Here is a 13,980-nt window from a genome sequence, read left to right as displayed (position 1 = left end):
AACCTACAATCTTGGAACATCCTCTCCGATTCTTGCTGAAGCTACAGCTCTTCGTAATAGTCTTCTATTAGCCATCGAAAAAAATATACGACATGTTTTCATTGAGGGTGATAATTTATTAATCATAAATATTTTGCAGGGAAAAACTCAATGCCCGTGGAAGATATAAGTATTGATGAATGATGTCAAACAACTTTTGAATAATTTTGACAGTATTTCTTCCCGTCACATTTATAGGGAAGCCAATCGCGCTGCAGATTATGTTGCCGCCTTAGGTCATCGCATACAAACGCACCAAGAAATTGATCCATACATAGATAGTAAATTTTCTTATTTTTTATCTTTAGATAAGTTAGGATACAGTCTTGAGAGAAGATTATCCTAAGTTTTATTGTATGTTTCTGATAAAAAAAAATAAAAAAAATAACTAGTGTCTAGTGGTGATTGACCGCATGCTAAGGTCGGAACCTGCGCCCACTTCATCCTATGCGTGAGTGATATCACATGAAATCCAAGATACTATTGATTTTATCAGTGATGACTGATGCAACAATGGCGCAAACACCAAAAAAATAAATTCATCAAAAGTTTTGTGAGTGAGCTTCGAGCAGTAGAAGGGAAGAAGATGATTTAAAGTAAACCGTTAATTGAAATAGCGGTTCCTTGGAAAGGAAACCGTCAATTCAATTAGCGGTTTATATTATATAACAGTTGATTCAGTTGGCGGTTTTGTGTAGACCAATTTAAAAAAAAAAAAAAAAAGTAAATCGGCTTTCAAGCTACGTAGACGGTAGAACGGGAATTAAAATGAAATGGAACACATTTCAGGAATTTTATAATCTTGTAGCATTATTATCGGAAATCGCTCTTGGATAAGTGACATTATATATTTTTATAATTTCAACTTTGGCCAACTGAACAAATTGGTAAAAAGGTGGACGTTAAGCAACAAATTGGTAAAAAAAAAAAGTGTCTCATGCGACAATTTGGTAAATTCACCCCACAACGGCGACGAATAAGTCACAAAACCGATCGTAATTTAGAAAACCTAATCGCATGACTCACACGCCCTAATATTTTTTTTTTCGGTGTTTTTCTTCATTTTCCTCCAATTTAATTTGGACAAATTGTTTTTTACCACCTATAAAAATAAAAAATTTGTTTTTTACTACCAAAAAAACTAAAACTTGTATTTTACCACCTAAAAAAAATATAAAACTTATTTTTTACCACCTAAAAACTAAAAAATAGATGAAACTTTTATGTGTAGCTACCTAATTCAATTTTTCTCCATTTTTTTGTACTCCATGTGTGATTTTCTTGAACCTTCTCACTCTTCTATCTTTATTTCCATTAAATTTTGTCAATTTTGTGAACTAATGGTGGTGACAAATTATGTGAATTAATGGAAAATAAGGAAGCGGTGGAAGAGATAAGAGTTTACATGAAATCGTGGAATAAGAGAACATATTAGAAATATTACGGTTATTGTGGCCCCCACATATCATTTTTATCTATTTTTCCATTTTTCAGATGGTAAAAACCAAGTTTTAAAAAAAAAAATTGGTGGTAAAATACAAGTTTTAATTTTTTAGGTGGTAAAAAACAATTTTTCTATTTTTTTAGGTGGTAAATAACAATTTGTCCATTTAATTTTAACGTCCACTTTTTTTTTACCAAATTGGTTAAATGGCCCTTCTATGTGTGTCAAAGTCAAAGCGATGCCAATAGAGACAAACGGAGGACGTATATTACAAATACAAAATTAGAGATTTAATGGTCAATGATGCATTGGCAAGTTTATCAGTCTAAGTGATGCAATTAAAACAAACGGAGGGAATAAATAAATATCTTATGTACGTACATTGCATGCATGTTTTTTTTTTAATTTGAAAAGATAAGAAGCATAGTAACTTAAGAGCCCCTTCACACGAGAGTTACTCCTAAGTAATCAATGTCTAAAATGGAAATGAGTCTCCCCACAAGAGTTTCTGCATACGGCGAGGCTCGAACCCGAGACCTCCCTTAAACGGCATCAAGCTGCTTACCACTTGAGCCAACTCTATGTTGGTTCTATATCCTTTTCTTATTTGCCTTAGTTTAGCTTGTGTTTAGCATATGTCCCAAAAAAAACAAAAGTTTTTGTGTAAGACCGTTTAACAGTTAGACCACTATTTTGATACTAACTAAACTAGTGTAAAATATAACTATAAATAATAAAATCATAACTAGTTAAATAACAAAATAGTTAAGGTATAAAGACAAATAGTTAAATTTTTGAATCGAATAGTTATTATTTTCGAATAAACTTATTAATAACTAAAATTCATAAAATCTTAATTAATTGATCTCATTGTTTAACTAATCGGTTTCATTGTTTAACTAATTGGTTCAGTGCTTAACTAATTGATTCGGTTCCATAACTAATTGGTTTCGTTGCTTAATTAATAGAATTTCAAACTTAACTAATTGGTTTCGGTGATTAACTAATTAGATAAAGTGCATGCATAAAAGTGGTCTAAGCGTTGGACCGTCTTTCCTAAAAGTTTGTACACAAAAAAAGTGAGCAGTATGAAATCAGTCAAATCACCTTGAAATACTACACCATTAATTAGTTCTTTTACAGGGCAAATTCAATCTTTCATTTTTTTTACCATAAGAGTAACTCCAATGGTTACATTTAGTTACTTGCTTGCAATATCCAAAACTTTCAAGCAAGCAGCTAAACCATTGGAGCAATTTTGTTAAATTAGCTAGACAAAGCAAATTAGCTCTACCAAGCTAATTAGCTTGGAAAAAAACAACTTTTTTCCCTAGTTATTAGGAATGTAAACGTAAGAATAGAATTTTAAAAAAAAAAGTTAAACAAAAATCTTATTTGCTAACAATTGGAGCATGTTATAGCTAGAAAATGTTGTTACTTGAAATATTGATATGGCATACCAAGGTACCCATTAAAAATGCTCTTATGTGTGAGATGCGTTGATAGTACAAAGGACATAAACCCGTTTTCATTTTTCAACATTGTCTGCATATTTACCTCGGGCTATTTCGCGGAATTAAAAAGTTGATCAAGCTGCAAATGTTGGACTAATAATTGATAAATAAATAAAGTGGGAAGTTATCCTAATAACTACACAAACCATCATGTATTCAAGCAGTCTACTGCGATACAAATTACCCCTACAAAAGGGTCTAACAAACCCACTGCGATTGGACTGATTGGAGCCTGATAAATAAATTACTGCTACAAATACGATTCAAAGTTCAAACTCTATGAAATTCTGCTCTCTACCTGTGTTAAGATTACTTCTACACTAGCATACAAGACATGTTACAAATGGAGTTACAAATTTCGAGTCACAGATTCATTTACCCTTTCCTCTACCTCTCCGTGTGTAACCTCTCGGTTTTCGCTCCCTCTGTGTGACCTTGACTTTGGATGCCGGGCTATCTTCTCCGACGGGCTGGCTGAAATTTTGCGACAGTTCCTCTTGTTGCATGCTAGAGCTGTTCTGAGAACCATTCACCACAACATCAGTTGAGATGTCAATAGTTGCATCTTCTTGACAGTTTAAGTTATCCTCCATATGAATATCCCGTTCTACTTGGCTTGAATCAACCAGATTCCCGTTTTCTCCTTCGGATGGCCTTGCCTCATTGGTAGTGTCCTGTCCTTGAGCAAAACTGCCCACAATATGACGTATAAGTATTATGATAAGACTTCATTCCTAAGGCTTTGTTTGGTACAACATTAGTATAGGAAGAGAAGGGAAGGGAAAAGAAGGGAAGAGAAAGGAAAAGAAGGGAAAGAGAACTTAATTTATTTTCCGTCGTTTGGTTTGATGGAAGGAAGTGAGGGGAAAAAGAAAGGAAAATGATTTGACAGCTTTTAATTTTCTCTTTCGTTCCAAATTCCCCCAATTATGGGAGGAAAAGAAAGTGAAAAATTATTAATGATATTTTCTTTCCATTTCCCTTCCTTTCCCATCAAATCCCATTTAATTTTTGGAACCAAATTCAGGAAACCATATTTCTCTTTTCCTTCCAATTCCTTTCTACCAAACAAAGTGCCTTAGTCTATTTTGAGCTACCCCTTGAGAAGGAAAGTATATTTTCAGAACTAATAAAAGGTTTATCCCAAGAAATTGAAGCCTGACTCACCCAGATGCAGAACACCCATAACCATTTTCTACTGTCGTGCTCTTCAAATGCTTCACTTCATCATCATAGTCATGTGCCAATTCTAACACATACAACATAACAAAAGAGTTAGCTGACATCAGACAATACATCTTATCAATAATCCTCTACTTTAAAAAGGCTGGTGGAGAAAGTTTGAACAGTGGGAGCAGCTTCTAAAAGCTGACACAGTTTGAATGTAGAGAGAGAAAACTCAAGAAACTAGGGTATGATATTTGATAAAAGATACTCCGTAATCTTGAAACGTATTATATTTCGTTGATCCTTAAAATTAAAATCATCATAACGATTACGAAATGAGCAGCTATGTAATCTTTTCCTAACAAAAACAACACTTGCTCAACCCTTTTTCTTCTTGTCAAGCCAACAAAGCCTTCTTCCCATCATTTATTTATTTCCTTCCTTATAATCCAACAGTGTTTTTGTTCTACTAAGTAATGATTAATACATTAATTAAGAGAGAAAATTTTTACCAGCATCTTCCTGGGATCCTTGACGCTCCACAGATTGAAGAGCTTCACCCTCCTTCAGGACACAATTTTTATAAAAATTAAAAATTATACAAGTACATGAATCTAAACATATCTTGAACATGTAATTCCACAAATCTTATGTCAAATTAGTTCCTCTTACTTTCTACAAGAGTAATAAAATCATATTGCCACACCACATATACAATTGGTGATGCGTATATGGGAAGACAGCCACAGGGTACCACACATTTTTAAACTAAAAATTTGCTTGTTTTGCATAAAACCATTTCTTTAGCATTGTTGAGGTGTGACGCATGGATCCCGTAACATTTTAAAGTTTTACAGAGAGTGTATGTGAGTCTAAGCACGAACAGAAAACGGAATTGGCCAATGTGCAATAGAAGTATGCTTTTCTTGCTACATGTGGTTTGGTTGTAGGTAGACAACGGGATCTTATAATATTCCCCTCTGAGAGAAAAGTGTGATGTATTGTGAGAGTGAGACAAGAGTTCCATTTTAATCTTTAGGAATCAGCAGCTGTTGAAATTATAATGGAGATGAGAGAGGGGAAAGAAATGTAGCAAAATTATACTATTATTTCATTCAATCCAATTAATTAAGTTACATTAAACGACCTTTTATAGGCTCATAAAACATACTACATTATATGGAATAACCCACTAACCCATTACTACCCACTAATAATATTCATGTACCTAAAATTAATCATGATCTCATGATCCCATGATCCATTAACCCACTAACTATAATTTTGGGAGCATTTCCAACAGCAGCTCGAGACTATTGATCCTTCAAAATGAATCTTTCTTTATCTAAAGAATCTAAAGAGTGTTAATCAAAGAAAAATGGAATTAAAATTCCCAGATCTTGTGTAACGCGTCAGAAGCTGACAATTTTATACTTCGTACAACAGAGGAATAAGTTCTCTCGAAAGCCAAATATCTTCCCTCAAAAGACTCCAACACCACCTTCACTACCCCACAAACACACCCCAAAAAGTTGTTTAAGGGGAAACAAAACAAAAAAACAATCTATCACATGATCCATCAAACACACACCTGACTGACTCTGTAACGGGTACTCACTTCAACATCTGGCAAAACATTTTCTGGCCTATCATGTGTAGACTCCGCAGGGCCTGAAAATGGAGTCAAAATTATGTATAACTTGAAATCTCTTTTGGAAAGCAGAGTAAGCAGATTTTGTAACTTTAAATCAATCCAAACATTTATTTCAGTCCAAAAGACAAAGTCCAATACGGTACTCCTTACATGATAAAAAACCAAACATTTCACATTCAATCACATTGCAGTTAATGCCAATTTATATGCTTCACTATATTCAGATGCCAGAGAATACAGGTTTTTCAACTGACCTGTTCCTTCCCCAACTCCTTTATTCAACACGGAATCTCGAGGCAGAGTACTTTCAGGAGAAAACAGAATGGTCTTTGTCAACGGAGCAGCAGCTAATAATTCTTCAGTAGCCTTAGAGCGCACTCTACGGATTTCCTCCAACAAGTTCCATGAACCAGATGTAAAAGAACTTTTTTTCAGCTGCATGTGATAGACCACAAAACAACAGAACAGAAGAAACTATATGTCACTAACTTGGCTTTCAATAGAAATTATAGCAATTCTGTTAAATTGAAAACTGAACTAGGAATTGATAATAGTAAAAAAGAAAAGAAAAATTCAAAATAGCAGTACAACAGAACAATCATGTAGAAAAACTAGAAACCCAACAACAAAAACCTGTTGGCCTCCGACATTAAAGAGAAAAGAAGATACACAAGATCCGTAGCCACTTGATGAAAAAATAGCCAAAAAGAAAATCCTGACAACTCTATCTATCCCTTCAAGCAAAAAGTCACCCCTAAAGAATCCAGAGAAAACTCAAGAAAACACATTTACACACAACATCCTCGAATTATGATTGTCAAAGTGGCAACAGAAAATAATTGGATACAGAAGAAAGTTTCCCAGGTTTGTGTAAAAAAGAAACGGAGAGTTTAAGATAAGTGAATTCTTCTTGGAATCGCGTACAAGAGGGACAGTGAGTTCCTTTTGAAGGAAACAGGAGTTTAACAAGATTCTAGTATATACCTCAGAACTGCGGAAGTTTGACATTGGAGTTCCTTCCTTGAAATGTAGCCTGCCCAATGGTGATGAAGATCCAACCTCAGCTTGCTTCAAAGTTGGAGATGCCCAGGCAGGACGATTTTGCATATATGACCTTGCCATATCCACAGGGGAGCCCTTCTCATTTCTGGAAATCTAGCTCAATGGAAAGAAAATAACAGCATGTTAGCCAAAAATAAGATATTAGTCTATCAATAGTACTTAAATTTTACGACGACTTCTTCAATTCTTACATAAAGTAATAGCATATAGATAGACGGTATAGTAAAGCATGATAACAAGTCTTGAACTAGTTGAAGTGCTCAAATTTTAGTATCTCTTAAACATTTTAAATGAGTAACTTGTCCTACAACAATCCGCCATAGCACTTCCCAGCCTCCGGAACATCAAAATAGCAAAAGTATACCAAACCACCTACGCCCACATAGTAACTCGTTACCTGATAACAATCTAAGTTAAGGACACTAAAGAACACATACATCACACGCATGCTTGTGCAAAGTAATCATAAATACACAAGAAGCAGACATGTTTATTTAAATTATAAAATCAGCAAACAAAAGCTGAACATCCAGGAAACCAAGTAAAAGTGTGCAACCATTTCAAGGTAAGCCATTAACAAGTTTTGTAAGATGAGGTACTGACTTGGGATGGTGACGCCACATTTGACGCATCAAGCTCATCCTCAAACTTTTTCTTTGAGCCTGATCTTTTCTCTTGCAGCCATTTCCTCGCTTCCATAATTGCTGAGGTTCGCATATTAGGAGTGGTTTCACCTTCAAGGAAAACAAATCAGGAGAATACCAAACAAAAATATAAATCTCAGTAATTGCTGTTAATTATGAGGATAAAAGATTTTGCAAAGCAGTTTACCGAAAGTACCATTGCTACCCACAATACGAGACCTGACAAGCTTTATCAGTTCATTTGCTTCTTTCCTGGTCAGAGGAAAATATCAACAGACAAAAACATACAACACCAAGTTGAACTATAGAAAATCAGATGGTATGCCTACCATCACAGAAAGAATAGTTGAACAAATTGATTAAAAGACAAAAACAAAAGTCAACATAATCCTGCTGTAAATGCCAGAGCGACTGGAACGATTTGGTTAATTAAAAAAGGTAAGAAAATGGATCCTTCCCAATTCATACCCATCCTTTACCCCCAAGTCATCCAAACAAGGGAAGATGAATCCCTCACTTTTCCTCCCTTCCCTCCAAATTACCCAGTCCAAACACATTGTACATGTGCAGCTCTGCGCAAGCAAGTTTCATATTGAAAAGATTAGCAAAATTCGCCAAATGTTTAGTACCTTGAATATATCTCCTGGGTCACCAACTGTTCTATTGCAAGTTTACTATCACTCTTGCTGGATGGTGACGGCACCTTAGAAACAAAAATCAACATGTCAGCTCTCATTTTAGCTCTAGATTTTAGTACCACTAAAGGTAGCCAAATACTCATGAAAGGCAGCAAAAAAAAATTGACAGAAAGAATGCACCCACTCAAATCCAAAGCTGCACACTATAGATCTAGTCAGCAAAGCATAGGACAGGTCCAAAGCAAGAAATTCTTAAAGCTAGAACTTACCTAAATTTGATCACCAACTGTCGTATACCATATCCCAAACGTCACCCCACCAAACACACACACACACACACACACACACAAGTATCAATTTAGAAACCTTATAAGAAATATGGCACACAGTATCAAACCCTTAAAAGGAAGTATACCAAATCAAAGCTCTAGCGGGTTCTTGATAAAGGTTAAATCCTCACAACCCTCCCTCATAGGCTGCGATAATTAAAAAAACACCTTTAATTGCGGATGAAACGAAAGCTGGACATGAACAAGCATGAACACAACTTGCATAGCATAACTAAATAAAATTACTAGATCAAACTAATTAACAGCTTATGATATGAAAATCAAAAGAATTAAACAGAATATTACCTTATCTAATTGATCATCCTCTTGAAATGGGACATCATTCTCAATGTCCTCTTCGTCATCATCATTTTCTAAATCAAACAAACGTCATGATTTTAATTACAAAACAAAGTCAAAGGAAAAGAATCCAACCGTAACAAACTTCAGAATCAATCGTACTACTGAGTAGCGGCTAAAAGAGGGAAAATAGATCCCACATGGATCACTGCAGCAATGATGGTAAATGAAGAATAAAAACTAACTCTTACTTATGCTAATATACCCTGGCATACTTGAACGATAACATATATAAATGTAAGATAATGGGCTCCAAGATTAATAGAACTGGATAAACCATCCACCTTCAGAAGAAACTAAATGTGATAAGCAATCAACTTATGGAAGCATCAGATGGAATTTAATCAATGGCACTTAAATAGGAAATGCACATTCTTGCGTCAATTCAACAATATACAAGAAACTTCAGCCAAAAGAACCAAAGTTAAAATAAAAAGTACTGAGTAACCTAAAGAATTATTGAGTACAGAATAAAAAGATACACTTAACATTGTTAGTATTGGCTTTTGGCCAAAATTAATCGATGTAGTCAAACACTTGACATTATAATAAAAGGTCAACATTTCAGCAGAATGGAATCAAATCAAAAACAATTGACATACCACTAGAGTAGCCTACTCACCAGAATTTTCAGCTAAAAATTAAAATTAAAAAAAAAAGTTGTACTTACATTTTACCCATAACCAGCCACTTATTGATTGTACGAAAGATCTTCATAAGTAGTCAATAGAAAGAGCAGATGATACAAGCTAGTGAAATAAGTCAAGTAAACCAGTTTTCCAGAAATCCATTGACGAGAAACATCGATGCATATTTTTACTCGTACATTCACCAATAGCACAAAAAACAGATAAAAAAGTACCTCACAACTAAAAGTGCAAATTGTCTAGTTCACCACGCGCAGCCGTGTGTCATACATAGCTAAATTACAATATATTAGTAACATCTCCCCCCCCCCCCCCCCCCACCCACACACACACACAAACTAAGAAAAAAAGTTCGACATAAATAAGTCAAGTTCCCACGTAAGTAACCCAAATTCTCGTCAAACAGTTAACAAACTTCTGCTCATAATTTCCAAAAGACTGAACACTTGAATTATCTCTGCCAGTGCCCATCAAACATTCAATTTGCCATGAAGGCATGAAGAAAACCAGTTTCAAACCAATGAGCAGTTAACTGTGGTGAATGCTGAGCTCACCTTCACCAGGATCAATACATTCAACTACTACCTTTTAGACAATTTAAACCCCCCACCCCCTGCCCGAAGATTGCTCAACCACCAAGAAAGTTGAAGCATGCTGTGAACAAGACTAGAAAAACTGCAGAAAGCTAGGGAAAAAAAAACTAAAAAGACGATTTTTCTATAATCTCATACGGGTAATACTTCAAATTGGGTCCCAAGTATAAAGAAAATGAACAAACAACTTATTTATAATGAAAACAAAAAAACAAATGCCTACAAAATCTGTACTCCAGAAAAACATATAAGCTGATTAAAAGTTCTCTTTTGCATTTATGCCAAGTGTGTTTAAAATCAATGAAGTCTTTAATATGCTTTAGTTCAACTATACCCTTATCTTTTCCCCTGACATGAGAATTTCCCAGTTATACATTTAACAGGGGTGGTAGAAGGACTAGAAGGTTTTTACTTTTTTGAATCCTTGATCTGTTTACAAAAACCTACAAAAAAAATACTTACCATATAACAAACGGGATACTAATTTTAGATTTGTGAAATCCGTAATTTTTTCATTAACTATGTCTCACTCCTCTCATAAAATACATTGACCAAAGCATGGAATGTGATCCACGGCCCTTAGTGGTGTGACTATCTCGAGTAAAACAGCTTCAGCCGCATAATATAAACGAAAATATAGTGGGAGAAAATATAAACAAAAGAGTCCCCCTCCTTCCCCCCCCCCCCCCCCCCCCTCCTGGTCCACAAGGTCAGGGGATCAATTCTGGGGAAAGCCCACTATATACCCGCCTTTAAAAAAAAAGAGTAGAAAGTAGAAGACAGCTCTAAATTTGAGCTTGGGACAAATCTTTTCCAAATAACATCACAGGCTCCAAAACATTCTCATGATAAATACTCCGTAAAACAATTAAACATAAATGTAAAGTGCAGTGTCTTTACGCAATTTTGTGGTCTCTAATCTTACAGAATTGTAACAGGTAGCAAGATAAACTGACAACTAACGCAACCTTGCTTCTTTATCTAAGCTGAAAACTACTCAACCCATTTACAGTTACACACAAGAGCCAAGGGCATCCATTGTAATTTTGAGTATGCAAATTTCATAGTTATGTGAAACTAATCCTCTAATAAGGAAAAGTTACAGCTCATTATATCTTCTAAAGGTTTGATCATTTAAATTTAAATAAATAAATAAAGCACTACACCTGCTAGATTCCATCATTCCAATGAAAATCTAATACCTAACTCTGTTACTCAAAATACTTATCTTCTCCATTGCTTTCTATTTCCCATCCACACTTTACTGCGCCTAAAAGATAATAATCCCCACTAGCCAGTTCTTGTTGTACATGATTTTAAGCTTCAGGAGCATGCACTCCAAAAAAATCCCAAGTTTGAAAATCTCAACTCCATGCCATTGTGCCAAGCCAACCACACACTGGACAAGGCGGCCACCTCTACAGTCAAGCAGCCCCATTTCACAAATGTCAAAAAACCAATCTTAACCTTAGCAAAGTCACTATCTTGATTGAATTTATGTCGTGAGCATCACAACCCCCAACCACTTAAATAAAAATCCTAAACTCATGGAAATCATCTCAGCAAAACAAAAAAACCTTTCATTATAAATAACGTTCCACAAACAACCTTTCAAAATTCATGGTGTAATGTAAACGTTCCACAAACAACCTTTCAAAATTCATGGAAATCCTTAATAGCAAAAGTAAATTATAAATTCATTCAATATCCAGTCATTATATCTTATAGTAGCATCTCTTTGCTCAATGTTCAATCAATAATTTTCAATCATAGCACCACCAGATCATACTACTCCTACATTACATTACACCATCTCAAAAAGCAAATCAAACAACATAAATATAACCAATCAAAACATCCAAATTTCTCTCCCCACCTTCACTTCCCCGTTCTGAGACCTCATCTCAGCAAAACAAAGTTACTATAAAATCAATAAAAGAAATCCTCAAAATTCAACAAAATCAAATTACCAGAAGAATCGCCGTCGGAGGACGACGACGAATAATCATTGCCGAAAAACGAAAGAATCTTTCCAGCACCAGAAGCAATAACTTTTGCAGGATAAATCAAACCGGAAAGCCAATTAGGGTTTTCAGGGTCGTCGCAAGGCGGAGGAGGGGGCGCAGGAGAAGGCCGGGCATATGGAGTAGTTGGAACTCGCCTGTTCTTCACTATCTTTCCGCCGACGCCTCCTCCGGCGGCGGCGGTTCGCCGGGAAGAGGTGGTCGCCATTTTTGGGAGGAGAGAAATTTTAACAAAAACAACACAACTGCGGAATGCAACGGTTTTCGGTTCTGGATGAGAGAGAAAAACAGGAGTTCAGATTTAATTTTTTTTATTTTAATTATTTTGTTTGTTTGTTTTTATTTTATTTTTGGAAAGGGGGTTTGATGTAGCCGTTGGTGAGCGTGTGGTGTGAGACTATGAGGTGGATATGAATTTATTTATTTTTTGGGTGGAGGGGTAAGGGGCTTGTTTGTAATTTTGGAGTTAGGAAGGGGAGGTATGGTCGATGTATGCAGCAAACTAGTTTTATACCCGTGTAATGCACGATTTTTCGTGATACAAATTGTATGATAAAAAGCTGTAATTTACTGCTGGAGAAAAAAGTTGGAAAAATTAACTCTATGAAAGACAGTGGTATTTTTTGAAATTTTTCATTATATTGAATACGGAGTAATAATTTGTAGTATTTACATAGAATTCTTTAATATGTCTAATAGTTAGGTGTACATCAAAGCTAAATTCTTTGTATAATACATAATTAGAGTTTTAATACAGAGTATTACATTATTTAAAAGTGATCCCTAACATAATAGGTAAAATCAAACAGATTAGTACAATCGAAAAACTATTTTTAAAAAACTCTAATGTGATTACAATATCCAACATTAGATAAAAATTATTTCATCCTTGTCTTGTTGATGTCTTGCATTCCACATTCACAAACCTATTCATTTGCTATGTTGTTGATGACTCTTATTCTTTTCCCTTTAATCTGCAAAAGAATGTATTAGTTTTCAATTTTGTACTTGTACTTCTGCAAAATGACTCAGCATTTTAAAAGTTTAAGAAATGAGAACCATTATTGGAAAAAGAGTGGGTATTTAATTTAACACAATCACTAATTTAACCTCTCAATCTAATTCACCCTATTATATTAACGGCACATTACAGTTTTCATGGCCAAGGCTCAAACAAAAAGGTATCACGGGTATAATTTGACAACAATCAGGACTAAAAATAATGAAAAGATCAATAATAGGATATGAGGATCCAAAAGACCTTAACTCCTTCATGCATAATCATTATTCTTTACAAAAACTGTTGAACAAAGTCATAATATCCTGCACATTCTAATAGTATTCCAAGTCATATACCCGCACATTCTAATAGTATTCCAAGATTAAATTACCACTAAACCCAACATTGCTACTTACAATTGGAATTAAGATTTATAACACAAATATTTTCGAAATTGAAACATCACCATTTCTCTTCACCTGCACTCATTTTTTTCATTTGAAAATAAGAAGGCAACAAATCAAAAATACCAAGAATCGATAAACCAAACATATACCCAGAAATTATACTAATTCGTTAGAACTCCAACGTCATCCAAGACGGGTGCCCATATAAGAGGCAGTGGAAATATACTTTTTACCAAATAAGATCATTTAGAAACAAAGTTTTAGACGATGCTTAATCACAATGACCAACCCCTTGATGATGAAGATCACACCATACCCCTCAAAAACCCTCAGAAACTTTAGTAATTTGAACAGTTCATTTAGCACAAGATGACACATTAACATTACAAAAACTCGTAAGTAGAAAGAAACAGATAAATTCACCTTCAATGTGAAAAGCATGTCATCTAATTTTGATT

At 34.8% G+C, this 13,980-nt stretch overlaps 1 protein-coding gene across 4 annotated transcripts; it reads right to left on the bottom strand.

Moving 5' to 3' along the window:
• Positions 1-3,085: 3,085 nt before the first annotated feature.
• On the bottom strand, positions 3,086-12,436 carry LOC110800193 (protein KAKU4). 4 transcript variants are annotated; one of them, XM_022005488.2, is made up of 11 exons: positions 12,062-12,436; positions 8,798-8,865; positions 8,154-8,227; positions 7,712-7,776; positions 7,484-7,614; positions 6,803-6,973; positions 6,073-6,253; positions 5,783-5,835; positions 4,677-4,728; positions 4,165-4,246; positions 3,086-3,687 (listed from the first exon to the last, which is right to left on the bottom strand). In XM_022005488.2, the coding sequence occupies exons 1-11, from the start codon at positions 12,321-12,323 to the stop codon at positions 3,369-3,371; spliced, it is 1,458 nt and encodes a 485-aa protein (XP_021861180.1). In that variant the 5' UTR covers positions 12,324-12,436; the 3' UTR covers positions 3,086-3,368. The 4 variants fall into 4 exon arrangements, with proteins under 4 accessions (XP_021861180.1, XP_056697955.1, XP_021861178.1 ...); XM_056841977.1 differs by having other exon boundaries at positions 7,721-7,776; XM_022005486.2 differs by having other exon boundaries at positions 5,756-5,835; positions 12,062-12,434.
• Positions 12,437-13,980: the final 1,544 nt, after the last annotated feature.

Source organism: Spinacia oleracea, chromosome 1, assembly GCF_020520425.1.
Source record: "Spinacia oleracea cultivar Varoflay chromosome 1, BTI_SOV_V1, whole genome shotgun sequence".
NCBI lineage: Eukaryota > Viridiplantae > Streptophyta > Magnoliopsida > Caryophyllales > Amaranthaceae > Spinacia > Spinacia oleracea.
The sequence above is the reverse complement of the archived record's forward strand: the minus strand, read 5'-3'. Positions and strand labels throughout refer to the sequence as shown.

Coding starts and splice junctions, on each gene's coding strand:
- LOC110800193 (XM_022005486.2), bottom strand. CDS start 12,323: ATGGCGACCACCTCTTCCCGGCGAACCGCCGCCGCCGGAGGAGGCGTC. Junction 8,866..12,061: donor CTCCGACGGCGATTCTTCTG/GTAATTTGATTT, acceptor TGTTTGATTTAG/AAAATGATGATGACGAAGAG. Junction 8,228..8,797: donor AGGATGATCAATTAGATAAG/GTAATATTCTGT, acceptor TTTGTTTCTAAG/GTGCCGTCACCATCCAGCAA.